We start from the raw sequence: 14,574 nt of genomic DNA, 5'->3' as shown, positions 1-14,574 counted from the left end.
AATAAGCCTCAATGGAAAACAAATTACGTGTTATTAGTAATTACAATTAGCTATTTTGGTAATTATTAATTTAAACACAGTGTACCTAATACTCCATTATGACTAATTTACCATTTTGGATTGAAAATATTTAAAATAAATATTTTTGGGATGTGGATCTAATTTATATTTATTTCATCATTTAATTTGCCTTTCAAATAAATGAAATTTTATCCCAAAGATCAGACTCATATAATTCTAAATCTTCGACTTCCTTCGTTTTGAGTATGAAATCTTAAAGTTGGAAAGATTAGAAGTATTTTTTAAATGCTATTGTATATATATTAATAATTCTACAAAATAATAAGTAAAAGTTAATATTTCCACTCCACTACATTAAATATAAAAATGAATTTTATTGTAAGGAAATGAGTTGAGAAAAATAATTCATATGGATAGACCTTTTTCCATTTTTTTTTTCTTTTGACAATTATATAAATGGACAGAGAGTTTTGACATGGACATTATATTATTTAAAATTGTGCTGAATTTTCATTGGATAGTTCTAGAATTAATTTTGCTTTTTTCTACAACCCGTGTGGCTATTTCCAGGCGGATGATTTGGATAAGGACAGTTAAACATGGTCAGAGAAATGGAGCGACCCGGTTTGACCAAAGGAAGACTTCTCCGGGTCAAGTTAGTTATTTAAAGTCAATGGATTTGGTGTGGAAATTAATTATCTATTCTTAGCAATGTCTATTAATAAATTACTAGGAAAATCCCATCCCCCCACAAAAAAATAAATAAATAAATGAAATTTATATTTTGTTATGACTATAGCCCCGACATCATATGTGCAACCGACAAATACATAAACATATGTGATTATACATGGACAATTGTGATTGTCTAGAGAAATACTCCAACAATACTGCATTGGATCACCAAGGTGAAGCAGCACCAGCATTTTCAAACATTCACTATCAAACTACAGCATTTCTGAAGCTCCACACTCAAGTAGCTTGAAAATATTCAAAACCTGTATTTATCACAAATATCTACATACCGTGTATTGGCAGCAACGACCATTAACCATCTCTCTAGTTAGTTCGCAACAAGACTCGACGCTTGACCTTTGCTATCGTCATTCTCATAGTTGTTCACAAATACTATACTTGCACGAATATGGTTTGCAAGTTGCGAGGCTTCTTGATCCAACTTCAGTCGCCGTCTTGGTAGAGACTGTTCAAATGATTCATATTCTATATCAAGAATTTGGCTCATCTGCACATTGAGTAGAAAATTACGAGAGGAGTCGGCGCGTACCTCAGAAGACCATAAGCAGTCGTGTGCTTTACGGGGAATTATGTGAATGTGGGTCTGAACTTGCCATCACAAAATTACTACAAGTATCAGTTTATCTTCATTTGAGCATAGTAAGAGAGGAAGAAAACGGACACATGTTCTTGGATTGGACTGTCGAAACGTAATATGAACTTACGTGATATATAACTTGGCCTGCAGCTGCGCCATTGTTAACTAGCAAGTTGAAAGAATCTGCATGGATGAAAAGTGGTTATTCATCTTTGTGATCTTACATGTTTACAGGCACCCTAGTTATATGTAGTTAATTGGTGACTTCTAATAAAAGAAATTTGAACGACGGGAACGACGGTTGACGTACGAGCAATTAATCCTCAAAAGACATCAAAATGTTATATGTTTGTATGTTTGATTTTCCTTCTTGTTTTTGGCATACATTTCACAGCCTGTCTTGTAATTTTCTCACACATGCAATGTTCTCCACTGTGCTTCATCTCTTCCATTTTCCCTCACTCGTCACACAGACTCAATTCTTTCTCACTTGTTCTGTGAGAGCTTTATAAATAGTTTTTGGGGACCGATCAACTCTTTTCCTTAGATGACGCGATCACATAACAGTTTATGCACATGCACTGTATAAATGGATCTATAGTACAATGAATTTCAGAGTGCCGTCATCTCTAGAGGAAGTTTCTCGATTATCTTGGGTATAATTATTCTGATACCCTCTAGAGAATAGTTAGAATAAGCAAACTACGCCAGTATATTTAGTGGTAATGGGCCAAGATTACAGGCAGCTTTGGTTTTACAGTTCATGGTTCTGTAACAGTCTTTATTCATCAAGAATAAAGCAACGTAGAGCCTAGTCAAACGAAGACATACCGCAACCAGTAGCTTTCATGACGGCGTTGCTGATCAGGGGCACTTTCGAGCACATGGCCGCAATAATCTGCATCATAATACTGTGAGTTAGAGGTGTCTGGAATTCAGCACTCTTTACAAAATGTAATCTCGTCAGTACGTGTAGTCTTTGGTGCTTCATCAATATGATCCAGGATTTATTGTTCTGCTATAATAAAGAGTCTACAAAGTTCACACCTAGAATGAAACTTTAGAAATATAAAAAGAAAAGATAAGAAGAGAACACAATTCCGACATCTGGTCTCCATTCTGCCTCGACATCTAAAAGATTGAAGGCAACCACAATACCGAAACTCAATTTCATCCCACCATCAACAACACCAAAATCTCGACCATCAATGCCACCAGACCAGAGTGTACTAGCGTCATTTTTTAATTTAAGAGAAGGTTTTTTAAGCCGCAATTCGAGAGCAACAGAATAATAACCACAGACATAAAGGTGAAGGTGGATACAAGATGATGTTGGTAACAAGTAAGAGGAATCATGCATGCGGCAGTTAAAGAACTAGTATGGACTTCTCAGGGGCCTGCCATGAGTGCAGGTCGTCTGTGACATTCCGAAAAGGAAATATGGTTTAATAAGGCTCTTCAAAAGTCTGCTGGAAAAGGAGAGAATCAAAGTAACAATTTGAACTCTTGGTCATTGTATGGTGAAAGTTTCAGTTGCAATACGTTATTATTAATTTAAATTTACAACTTCATATCAGGTGTTAGTCTTTTGCATGAATAAAGTCTGATAACGGCAATGTAGCAACGGTATGATTTTATGTTTTTTGCTTTAGCCCACATACATATTTATACAGGATGCCTGCTCTCGAACGTGAGAACCATATAAGAATGTCTTTCTACATCGCGAAGAATGGAAAATAAACCTAGATGATAAAATAATTTATCACCTTTTACTAAAGCAACTTACTGATGGAGGAGTTGTAGCCAATGAAGGAAAATGACACTTTGGGATAATCAGAGAGTGCCTGGAAGAAGTAGTAAACATTCAGTAAGCAGTCTCAATTGTGGCTCGCACAATGAAAAGGTAAATGAAGAATCAAATATGGTTGAGCTTAAACCTGTATGAACTAGTATTTTCATATGAAAATCTTTATAAGCAACAAGAAAGATATACAACGAAATTTTGAAAAAAAAAAATTCTGTTCAAACTATTGTGACAAACGCCAAACTTTGCATACACTCCATTAAGACCTCATTAGGCAAGATGAAAGAAAAATATGTGCTGTTCTGAGAGATGATACCTTACCCATGACACAAAGGATATGTGTCCAAAATGCACAGGCTTTCATCATCTTCATATAACTGTAATCAAACCGAATGTGACCAATAATCAGCCTTCAGAAGACCAATCATAAAAAGTAACGAACAAGTTCTACTTCTTATACTTGACAGAAGTGGAAATCAAATGAGTTCTGATACTTTCACGGTTGCAATGTATACTTGACAAGCAGTGGGAGTTATTCAGCGACTTAACCGTTACAACAGATAGAATTTATCCTGAATTTCGAGAAGGAAGAAGTGCACGCACATCTTAAGCATCAACATGATGAATATAATTAACAGATGACGTAACCATGAAGAGACAGGAGAAAGTTAAGACTAAGGAGCAGATAGATACTCCACAAAAGTCACTCACAATTCATTATAGAAAAGAATCACAAAACATTAAAAAGATAATAAACAGCTAAAACCACCTTGAGAATGTTCTATCCCTTTTCACAAGAAAGCCAATTCCTAATTTGTTTCCCCTTCTAATTAATTTGTTCTAGATCGTATTCATCTGCTTTAAAATTCCATTTCTTGAAATGATTCATTGCAGTGTGACATCTAGTTGGCGGCTGATCAACAACTCCTTCAGAAATATTCTTGAAACAAAAATACAAAGAGAAAGCTAAGCTGCCAGCTCAAAGATGTAGCCAGGATTGCCCCATAGATATTGAATTTCAGAACCCACTCGGAAGCACCAAGCCATGTCGGATTCAAAGTGTTAGGCATCAACAAATGCATATTTCTGCAAGGTCTATGATGCTGGTAAACTATAGAAATCTCGAAGTAGGAAAATGCTCCAACTCACTTCACAAAATGCACAAACAAAGGCTACAACTGGATCTTCTATAAGTTATTTAGCCCCTGATTTGCTTTAGCTGGGTCCGCATTTAAACATGGTCGGGTCTTCTTGGGGAAAAGCTAATACCTTCTCAATGTCCCTCCCAATGCTGGACTTGCTAATGAAAAAGCATTCCGTGATGTATTAGGGGTGCCATTTTAAGCTTGAGGCATATCCATAATATTTTCCAGCACATTCTTGCACTCTCTTTAATCATATCGAATCAACATTTTCCGTGCAAACGAGTTGCATTTTAGTCACATTTATGCAGTGATGTGCCAATCTTCCATCCACTAAAACAAGATCCAAAAACCAACTTCCCCCACTAAACTCCCGAGGATCAGGCAAAAAAGATACAGTCACTTACTACCCACTTGCAATAAGTTGAACACTAGTAAAACAACACTAATGTTGCAAATGACAAAAGCAACTGATCAACTCATCCATAAAGATATCAAGGAGTTACCAATATCTTGTGAGAAAAACACATAACACAAAGTAGCATTTCTAAAGAGATAGATAGCAAGTACCACCTAGCAATCAGCTTAGACTAGATATCTGCGAAGAATTCAAACACAAAGGGAAAGAATCATAACTAAAAATTCACAGAAAATAAGAAACAAAAGGCAAGAACCATCCATGCCTTTACAGCAGGAGCTTCACCGCCAATAATCTTGCAAAAAACACAATCACTACTGTCACCCTTTTTCATTTGCTTATCTCGATTGGTGTGAGAAGCGCAAGCGGAAGCCGAAAGGCAAGTGGGCAGGGTTCTCGCAGGTGGGCTAACGTGGGAAGCAAGGAGAGCCAGACGACGTCGAGCGCGGGACTCCATTACTGGGAACCAAGAAAACGTTGAGGGGCGTGTTCGTTGGCTACGGGAAAGTGTTTGCCATGGGATTTCAAGGCTTTGACTAAAAGACACAGAAGAAAGGATTTGAGTATTGGTATTATTATTGGTTGGTCAGAATCTTTTTTAGTTTTTGCTCTGTGCGTTTTGGGTATAATGTTTGGCGAGAAATGAGAGTTGCTTCAGTGGTTGGCTGTACGTTATCCACACCTTCATCTGCTGTTTTTGGAAAATCCGATAATACTATTACGGTGCTCTGCTCTCCATCTTTCCAATTATTTAAAAAAAAAAAAAAACAGCTTAATTACACTTTACCTCCCTCCAACTATACCATATACCACAAACATCTTCTAAAGATAAAAATATATAAAAAATATCACTTTATTTAATGGCGTTAAAAATTGCATTAGAATCTGATGTGACGGTGACGTGTTTTTTATAATTGTTGAAGTGTTCATTTTACTTTTTTGGACAATTTTGCCGCCTAAGCACTTATGTATATATTTGAATTGTTATGTTTGTTTGAACTAAAAAGAAAGTAAAATTATACTTTAAAAATTATGTATAAAAAAAAAGATAATTACACTACCCTATTCCTAAGATTTAGTGTAATTATATGTGATTTATTACATTTAGCATTTCTAGAATTTGTTTTTGTCTAATAAATTAGTCCCTTCGTTAGTAAAAAAATCCATCGAATTTGTTAATATTAATAAAAAAAATTAAAAAAAATCTATATTTACCTACCCCCAATTGACTTATTACAATTCAAATAGTTTTTTTTTATAATCAAATTATCCTCATACGTCTTCACCATTATAAGGGTGGGTAGTTTAGTTCGAAAAGAAATTATTTATCTTACAATAAGTCAATTGAGTGTATATATCAATTTTCAATCAATTTTTCTGTTAATATCAGTAAATTTAGTAAATTTTGACTAACAAATAAACTAATTTGTTAGACGAAGCAAACCTCAAAGGTGTCAGATGTTATTTTCCAAACTATAGAGAGTCGAAATCTAATTACACCACCAAATTTCAGGAGATGGGAGTGTAATTATTTTTAAAAAAATTGCAGAAAATTATTTTGTTTTCCTGGAGGATTAATTGTAAGTATTTTTTCCTTGAAACTAATATAAATATGAAATATAGAATAAAAATAGCATCTTACATCTCAGTTGACACAACCTATAGATTTCTTTTAGGAATTATTTGTTGTCCAATCTTTACATTTATAATTTGCTCCACAAAAGATTTTCGCGCATAATACTTTGATTGTTGGCATAAATTTATGAATTTGAGCTACTGCTATATAGTTTTTAGAACGAGTAAGAAATCAAAATTAATATACTTTGAATTATAGTTGAAGGGGAAAATATCAAGTCCAATTCTTTCCATGTAGTTAACCTTACTATTTAGGGTATGATTTTGCCTGATTATCCTATGTAAGTGCGTATATATAAATGCTAGGGGTTGGAAATATCTAAACAATTCCTACTGGCACTTTAGAGGTCATAAAATCCACATCAGCGCGACATCAGATGGACCTTTGGTACATTTTGAACTTGGGGCGTTTTCAACATATAGTATTACTTGAAGGGTGGTGGTAAGTATAATTAATTGATTAAAAAAGCATAATTTATAGCTTTTAACTTAATTGAAACCTGACAAATACTGTTTGAATGGGGGTTAAAATAGTATAAAACTCGTCATAGACACAGATTTACCCCTCATATATCAATAGTAGTCACTTATTTCTATGCTTTGAGTAGAAATTTTTTTTTCTGCGGGTTACATGATAAAAGTATTTATTCTAACAAGTTAATTCTAAATATTGCATGTACCTAGGGAATGAGGGAACAAATAATCATTCTTGGATCTTGCATTAAAACTAAGATATGGACACAAATATTGCTCATCGTCATCTGTGTAGCAATTGATTGGAAATTTGGAGCTTAACCAGCCTCATATTCGGCCTACTAGGGCACGGACTATTGGAGCTTAACCAGCCTCATGAAGAATCCTACTGGCTACATGATTTTTTTATATCCAATTTCATATACATACTAGCTAATATCATGGAAAACCAACGCCATCACATCTCTATGTGCAGCTATACAAAACTCACCGTATCTAAATATCAAACCCCGTTTCCCAAAGAGCAAGATTAACCACTCAATAGAAATTAGGACTCATCAGTCACCACATTTAAGCTCAAACTTATGCAAGTTTTAAGGTCAGAATATAAAAATTCCAGTTACATCACTTGAGGGGTGCTGGTGCTTCATATAACCATCACAAATCCAACATGACAAAAACAAACTGGCCTTAAAATGATCGAATGCTCGAGCAAACAAAGAACACAAAACTTCAATTCAAAACCAGAATGTCATTGCAGATCTCAATCAAATAGCATGTCGTACATGATACATGTCTGAATCAATAACTATTAACTCCAAACAAAATTTCAACAGTGAACTCTTAAGTTTGATCTTCTGATTACTACCTATTAATGAAAACATTCCAACACAAAAACAACAGCTACGCAACTGCTTACTCATCCTCCTGGCTGCGCAGCCTAGCCAATTTGTTCGTCACAACAATATCAAGTTGAGCTGCCCGTTCGACGATATCCTTTCTTTTCTTGGTGGAAACATTGTGTGCTATCTCAGCGCAGTATGTCCTGGTATACCATACAGATCAAAGAGTTAGCCATAATTCAAAGTTGGATAGGAAATGGAAATCAGATAAAATGCAATGATTATTATAAAAAAATTGATGGAATCAAAAAGGCAATGAAATGAAACAAAACCTGTTGTGCATCATTAGAACTTCCAGCTCTTTCACGTTGTGCACGACAAACTTCTTAAACCCATTAGGAAGGTAATGGCGGGTCTTCTTGTCTGAGCCATAACCAATATTTGGCATCAACGTGCATCCTTTGAACTTTCTCCTGACACGGGAGTCGATACCCTTGGGCCTGCGCCAGTTTGTCTGCCAAACAAAGACAAAATTTAGTGTGGTAAATAATAAAACAGAAACAGGAACCGAAATGCTTAGCACAGCAAACTAAATTAGAAAAGTACCCTTTAAATAAGAAATGCTGGAAATGGTGTACATCTTATAAAGTATAGTTTGGTATCAGTTATCACACAACACAAGCAAGCTCGAAATGCAATCTTAAGCGTCAAAAGCGAAAAGCAGGCCCATCCACTTTCAAGTGGATGGCCAATAAGCAATATAGAAGAAGTAACTAAGCCATAAACGGGTATCCTTTTACAGGCACTCAAATGCAGCATCAATTCAGTGGAAATTTGAGGTCAAGGGCAAGAACATTGGCTTAGATCCAATCCAGTAACAGTGAATAGTATTGCATAGAAGCAAAATGGAGTAGGAAATAACCTTCACAGAGATGAAGCGATCACTCTGGTGTCTCTTGAACTTCTTGACCCGCTTCTTCACAATCTTCTTGTCCAGCAATGGAACAGCCATGTCTTCTGCAGAAGAATACATAACTTAGGCAAGAAACATGCGGATAGAAATTAAACCCAAACACCTTCCCAAGTTTCCAAGAGGCATTCGCATCATATATCATCCCAAAAAACCCATAGACAAGATATTCAATTAATAGGTTTTCAATTTGAATACCCATTCACAGTATCGTGTCTAAATATTGCTGGCATTTAGGTGAATTCAATCTATATTCAAATATGAACGAAACACACAGGTTGAGCATAACTAGAAATTCAACGTAGAGAAATCTGGAACTATTTCCATTAAATAGTTCAGAAAATAACCCATTCACAAAGTTCAACAAGGGCATAGCTCATAAAATCGTCATTGAAACACAAATCTCAACTCCAGAGAGTGAATCAACTAAAACAGGCAAGTAAAATTGACCGTAAAACTAAACAAAACTCACAGCTAAAACGAATGAAGCAACATAAAACCAAGTACATTTTCATCAAAAATGAAGATTTGCAAACGTTAATGGGGAATTCACGAGTTATCGAAACCCTTCGCACCTGGTGGCGACGCGGCGGCTTAGACTCCTCCCCCTCCTGTGTGGTGGCGCGATATTATGCGAGGAGACGTAACGAAAGCAAGATAGGGTTTCGTGCTTTTATATTAGGTAGGGCTTTGGGTTGATTGCTTAGAAAAGTTTACCACCAATTGGGCCGATGCAGATTCAGCCCAATAAGCTGGGTCTATCCACGAGGCCCACTTAGTCATCATAATAATCCAGAAGATTTGGTTGGATTAAATGTGCGGACTATAATTTATTTTTTTTATCAAAAACGATAAATATTTCATTATATTACAATATGAATTAATAATTCTCAACTTATAAATAATTGTCAAAATATAATTAATAATAAATTACAATAGACCCACATAATCTGAAAGAAATCACAATATACATCAACGAAATTTAATTGAAGTTACTGTCTCACACGTTCGGCCAATGAGGGCTTTTGTTTAAATGGTAAAAATTGAGGCCCGAAACTTTTAATTCAACAAATAAATATGAATTCGAGCTTTATATTTTACATTAATTGATAATCTTTTAATATAATGTATTGACTTATAGATTTTATTTTTATTTATAATATTATTTCTAATATATTTTAAATATGTAAAAAATTTAGTTATTATGTGCACGTAGAAATGGTGTGCCACAATGGCTAACTATATACAAAAGAAAAGGTCTTCATACTCCCAAGGGTGGAAAATGACAACACCGTACTAATTTTTTGTAAAGCTAAAAATTTCCTTTAATTGATAAAATGATTAACTTATTCAACTCTTCAAACTTTACACTAATTGATAAATTAGTATTTTTTTTCTTTAATATGATGAAATTAATTTTTGTATACTTTATTCTTATATAATATATATTAAAGAGTGAAATATATTTAGGGTAAGTGTTATATTCGGTCCCTTAAGTTTTTGTTTAAAATTACTTTAGTCCCCCAAGTTCGTTTCTTGACTTTAGCATCTGTAAATTTTAATTTTTATTTCAATTTGGTCTCTCTGACCAAATATAACAAATAATTTTAAAATACTCTCTCTCTCTTCAAAAGTGATAAAAAAAATATCAAAATTATAAGTAAATTTATTGAACTTATCTAATATAAAAGTATGTTAAAAAATTCTGACTATTTTACCCTTCAAAAATTCAAAATTCAGCCACATTTCCATCGAAAAATGATAAGAGAGACCAAATTGAAATAAAATTAAAATTTAAAAATGCTAAAAAGAAGAAATAAACTTAAAGATTTAAAATAATTATAAACAAAAAATAAAATATAAAATATAATATTTATCCTATTATTTATTATATATATACAAAAATAACGTGTCACAACAGTTAATAATTAAAAAAAACATCGGACAAAACGTCCTCAATGGGTTTGGTGAATTTCATGAATTAGAGACGTAGTTGTACTTTGCAGTCCCCACCCCAACACCCCAGCCCGGTTTCTACATAGGTTGCCGACCACTTTATTCCTTTTCTATTCCGCGTGATATGTGCCCGTGGACCATATGAATTATAACGGACTCTTTTTATAATATATTTCAAAGTTTTTATAGAACATTGTAATATTTTTCAAAAATTAAAATCATAAATTATAAAATTACTATGTTAATAACTTATAAACAAATTATTTTTTCTAAAAAAAAAAAAAAACTCCTGATTTATTTTTAAAATTTTAACAAACTCCTCAAATTTTGACCGTATTAAACTTAAAATAAATTTTGAAATTTTATTTTATTTTAAACACTTTTAAGAATTTATTTTAGATTAAATTATTACATATTATAAAATATATGAATTCACAATAATTTTAAATGAGTTTACGAAATATTTTTCTTATTGAGCACACGAAATTACCAACTAGTCCTCCCACCATATCAATGGCTCACTTAAATAAATGGGGAAAGTGTGTTCATTTTGTACCATTGTATTATCTTATAAATAGTTTAACAAAAAAATCAAATTAAATATATATTTAATCTGCACATGCTTTACTGATCTCTATATTGACTTGATTATTGAAGGATTTTTACGGTCAGACCTCTGCGACTTCAACTGATCTTTGTAGTTTCGAGTTACGAATCAAATGACGTGGGCGTGGGTCGAAATGTAAAAAAAATTAATTCAGGGATATGAAATGAATTTACAAATTTACTATTTTCTGGCAAATTAAGTTAAATTAAAAAAAACGGCTACTTTAATTATTATTGAAAAAGTCAGATGTGAACTCGAGGAGTCAACGAAACTTAGCCGTTGAAATTTGATAAAGTAAATAATGGAAAAGGTTTATATGAATTATTTTTTATTTAATATTTTGTATAAATTATTGTAAAGTTCAATTTATCTACTGATGAACTAAGTGTATATTACCAAAATATTGTCAAATAAAACTTGAAAGTTCAATCGACCGAAGGAATCGAATTCATTTATCAAAACCTTACGCACAAAATAAATAAATAAATAAATAAATAAAAATAATTATATAAAAAAAATAAATAAAATTATGAAATTAAATAAACATTACATAATAATCATAAAAAACAATAAAACTATTACTTTTCTCCTTTTAATTTAAAGATATATATAGTTTAATATTGTATCATTTATGCCAACTAAAATAATTTATCTTTTGTGCAATACAATTTTGTATTTGGAGTTATTATTTAATTAGTTGCTATTGAAACTATATACTAAAATAGTATTTACTCTAACTATGTGATATATATTAAATCAGTAATTATTAAAATAAAATATTTATGGATGACACAAGAATTTATATATTTATAATTAAAAGTATGAAATAAAAATAAAAGTTTCCATTGGAAACTCATAACTTTTGGTAGAAAAATCAAGATAAATGAAAATTAAATAATTTCGAAACTACTGTATATATATTTATTTTCATAAAATCAAAAATAAAATTTTTTCATAGTTTGGATGAAAACATATGAATTTCAAATCATGAATTTACTCGTTTCTTGATAGAAATTTGGAATACTATTTAGGTCAGTTTTATGGGATAAAATTTAATTAGTAGAATGAGATAGTTATAATGATAAAATTTGAACATTTCAAGTGTTGGTTTGAGTCCAAGATTGATCAACGTATAAGTGTGAATAAGACCTTTCCTCATATATTAATATGTTGTGGGTGGAAATATAATTGTTTATAAGTTTGGGGGTGGAATAGAATTTCACACAACTCTATATAAACTCCTCTAAATTTGGGTGACTCTGCTTCATCGTCAATCCCACTAGCCATGGCCTCCTCTCCGCGACTCTCTTCTTCCCTCCTCCTCATCGCCGCCGTGGCTCTGCTCGTATCTCCGGCGACTTGCCAAACCTGCGAGTCACAGACCTTCGCTCAACGCAATACCAAGTTCTCCAACTGCACAGATCTACCCTCTCTCAAGGCCCAACTCCACTGGACCTACGACCCATCAGCCAGTCCCAATCCCACTATCAGTGTCGCTTTCATTGCCCCTCCGGCGAGGCCAGAGGGATGGGTGGCTTGGGCCCTTAACCCGACCGGCTCCGGCATGCTCGGGGCCCAAGCTCTCATCGCCTTCAAAGACACCAACGGATCCGCCGTCGTCAAGACGTACAATATCTCCTCCTACAGCTCCATCGCCGAGTCCACAATCTCGTACGAGGTTCTGAGCAAGCGAGCGGAGTTCTCCGACGGAGTGATGAGGATATTCGCCACGCTGGCGCTGCCGACGGGAGATGAGAAGGTGAATCAGGTATGGCAGGTGGGGCCCTCGGTGAAGGATGGGGTTCCGGTAAAGCATGATTTCTCTCCCGAGAATTTGAACTCCAAGGGAACTCTGCAGTTGGTGAGTAAGGCGGCGGAGGAGGATAAGAACGGCCCGGCGGCGGCGCCGACGAGCAGTAACGGCAGTGGGGCCCCCGCTGGGGCACAGAGCGGGAATGATTCTGGAGGTAGTTCGAGGATTTGCGCGAGCGTCTTGGGGTTGTATGGAGCTTTGGTGCTACTTGGGGTCTCACTCTTTTTGGGTTTTTAGATGTTACTGTTTTGATTTATTTTATTTCACACTTATATCAAAGTGGAAATTATTTGTTATATTTGGTAATTTTTAAATAAATTTAGCATAGAGATTTTTTTTTTTTTCAATTTCTGTGGTTTTTTGTTATCTTCACCTTTTTGAAGAAGGAATAACACTAATTTAATTTTGTTTTCTATTCAAATACATATATGAATATAATATTATAAAGTGAATTATGGACATTAAGAATAAAGGGTGTTTGGCTAAATTTATTTAAAATATTTTATAAATTCATAGATTTTATAAAATATTTTTAAAAAGATGTTAAAATGAGTTTTTAAAATATCTAAATAAAATAAGATTATACAATTTATAAGATGTTAATAAGATAAAAATTGAATTTGTTCGCTAATGCTTCGAACTCTTTATTTTTTCAGAAGAAGCTTATAAACTTCTAAAATATTATATAATGTCCACGACTCAGCTATCCATAAACCAAGTCGTAGACAACCTTTCTTTAATTTTACTTTTCTTCAAGTAGTGAACAATGTCAACGACTTGTAATATTTTTGTTATACCATCTAAACAAATTATAATTAATACAGAAGTAAATAAGGCTAATACATGTCATATTGTTGATTCGAAATGATTCGTGTACTACGTAATATTTTTTTCATTCCATCTACATATACAAAATTATTACAGTTTGTTTATTCATTTTTTTCTTTTATAATTTTGCAATTTGAATATTAGTCTCAATTACTACCAAAATAATATTCTAGTGCTCAAGTATTCACTTGAATGTCATATCCTAGCGTACCATTTTATATGGGGTGTACTACAAAATAACAGTAGTTGACCCATAATACTTGATTCAATAAAAATTGAACTTGATTTACTGATATATTTGTGGAGTTACACTGATTAAGGCAAGCTTTGACGAAAATATTATTTTTTAAAAGTTAAATTCCCTTATTTAGGTAGTTATATCAAATTAATCCTAATTTTTTTTAAAGAAAAAATAGGGACATGTCCCTCAATCACAATCATTGATATTCCCAACATACAAATAATCTCTATGGTGTAGAGAGGGGAATGCTTAATTAAAATCATGGTTGTGCAATACATGAACTCACAGTTGTTCTGTATTTTTCCACCAAATACAAAAGTTGTTCCCATTTTCTTTGTGGGAGTTGTGATGGTATCATTTCAATTTTGCACTTTTGGACTAAAATGATTGGGATTTTAGCATCATGTTCCCACAACCAATCAACTATGCCATGTGATGCAACATCTATTTGCTTGCTTTAAACTTCCATTTCATTTTTCTTTAAATAAAA

General features: G+C 33.3%; 3 protein-coding genes across 3 annotated transcripts; 1 reads left to right on the top strand and 2 right to left on the bottom strand.

Moving 5' to 3' along the window:
* Positions 1 to 848: 848 nt before the first annotated feature.
* LOC105170534 (adenylylsulfatase HINT3) lies at positions 849 to 5,427 on the bottom strand. The gene is made up of 7 exons (XM_011091332.3): positions 4,984 to 5,427; positions 3,480 to 3,535; positions 3,141 to 3,198; positions 2,186 to 2,252; positions 1,482 to 1,537; positions 1,307 to 1,360; positions 849 to 1,222 (listed from the first exon to the last, which is right to left on the bottom strand). The coding sequence occupies exons 1-7, from the start codon at positions 5,173 to 5,175 to the stop codon at positions 1,085 to 1,087; spliced, it is 621 nt and encodes a 206-aa protein (XP_011089634.1). The 5' UTR covers positions 5,176 to 5,427; the 3' UTR covers positions 849 to 1,084.
* Positions 5,428 to 7,558: 2,131 nt separating this feature from the next.
* LOC105170533 (large ribosomal subunit protein eL32z) lies at positions 7,559 to 9,332 on the bottom strand. The gene is made up of 4 exons (XM_011091331.3): positions 9,215 to 9,332; positions 8,592 to 8,686; positions 8,002 to 8,183; positions 7,559 to 7,872 (listed from the first exon to the last, which is right to left on the bottom strand). Exons 2-4 carry the CDS (start codon positions 8,679 to 8,681, stop codon positions 7,743 to 7,745), a joined length of 402 nt encoding a protein of 133 aa, XP_011089633.1. The 5' UTR covers positions 8,682 to 8,686; positions 9,215 to 9,332; the 3' UTR covers positions 7,559 to 7,742.
* A 3,113-nt stretch (positions 9,333 to 12,445) lies between these two features.
* On the top strand, positions 12,446 to 13,428 carry LOC105170532 (cytochrome b561 and DOMON domain-containing protein At3g25290). The gene has a single exon (XM_011091330.3). It carries the CDS (start codon positions 12,488 to 12,490, stop codon positions 13,250 to 13,252), a length of 765 nt encoding a protein of 254 aa, XP_011089632.1. The 5' UTR covers positions 12,446 to 12,487; the 3' UTR covers positions 13,253 to 13,428.
* The last annotated feature ends 1,146 nt before the right edge of the window (positions 13,429 to 14,574 follow it).

This window comes from Sesamum indicum, linkage group LG9 (genome assembly GCF_026168435.1).
Source record: "Sesamum indicum cultivar Baizhima isolate 11 linkage group LG9, ASM2616843v1, whole genome shotgun sequence".
Taxonomy (NCBI): Eukaryota; Viridiplantae; Streptophyta; class Magnoliopsida; order Lamiales; family Pedaliaceae; genus Sesamum; species Sesamum indicum.
This window is presented reverse-complemented; position numbering and strand designations above follow the sequence as displayed.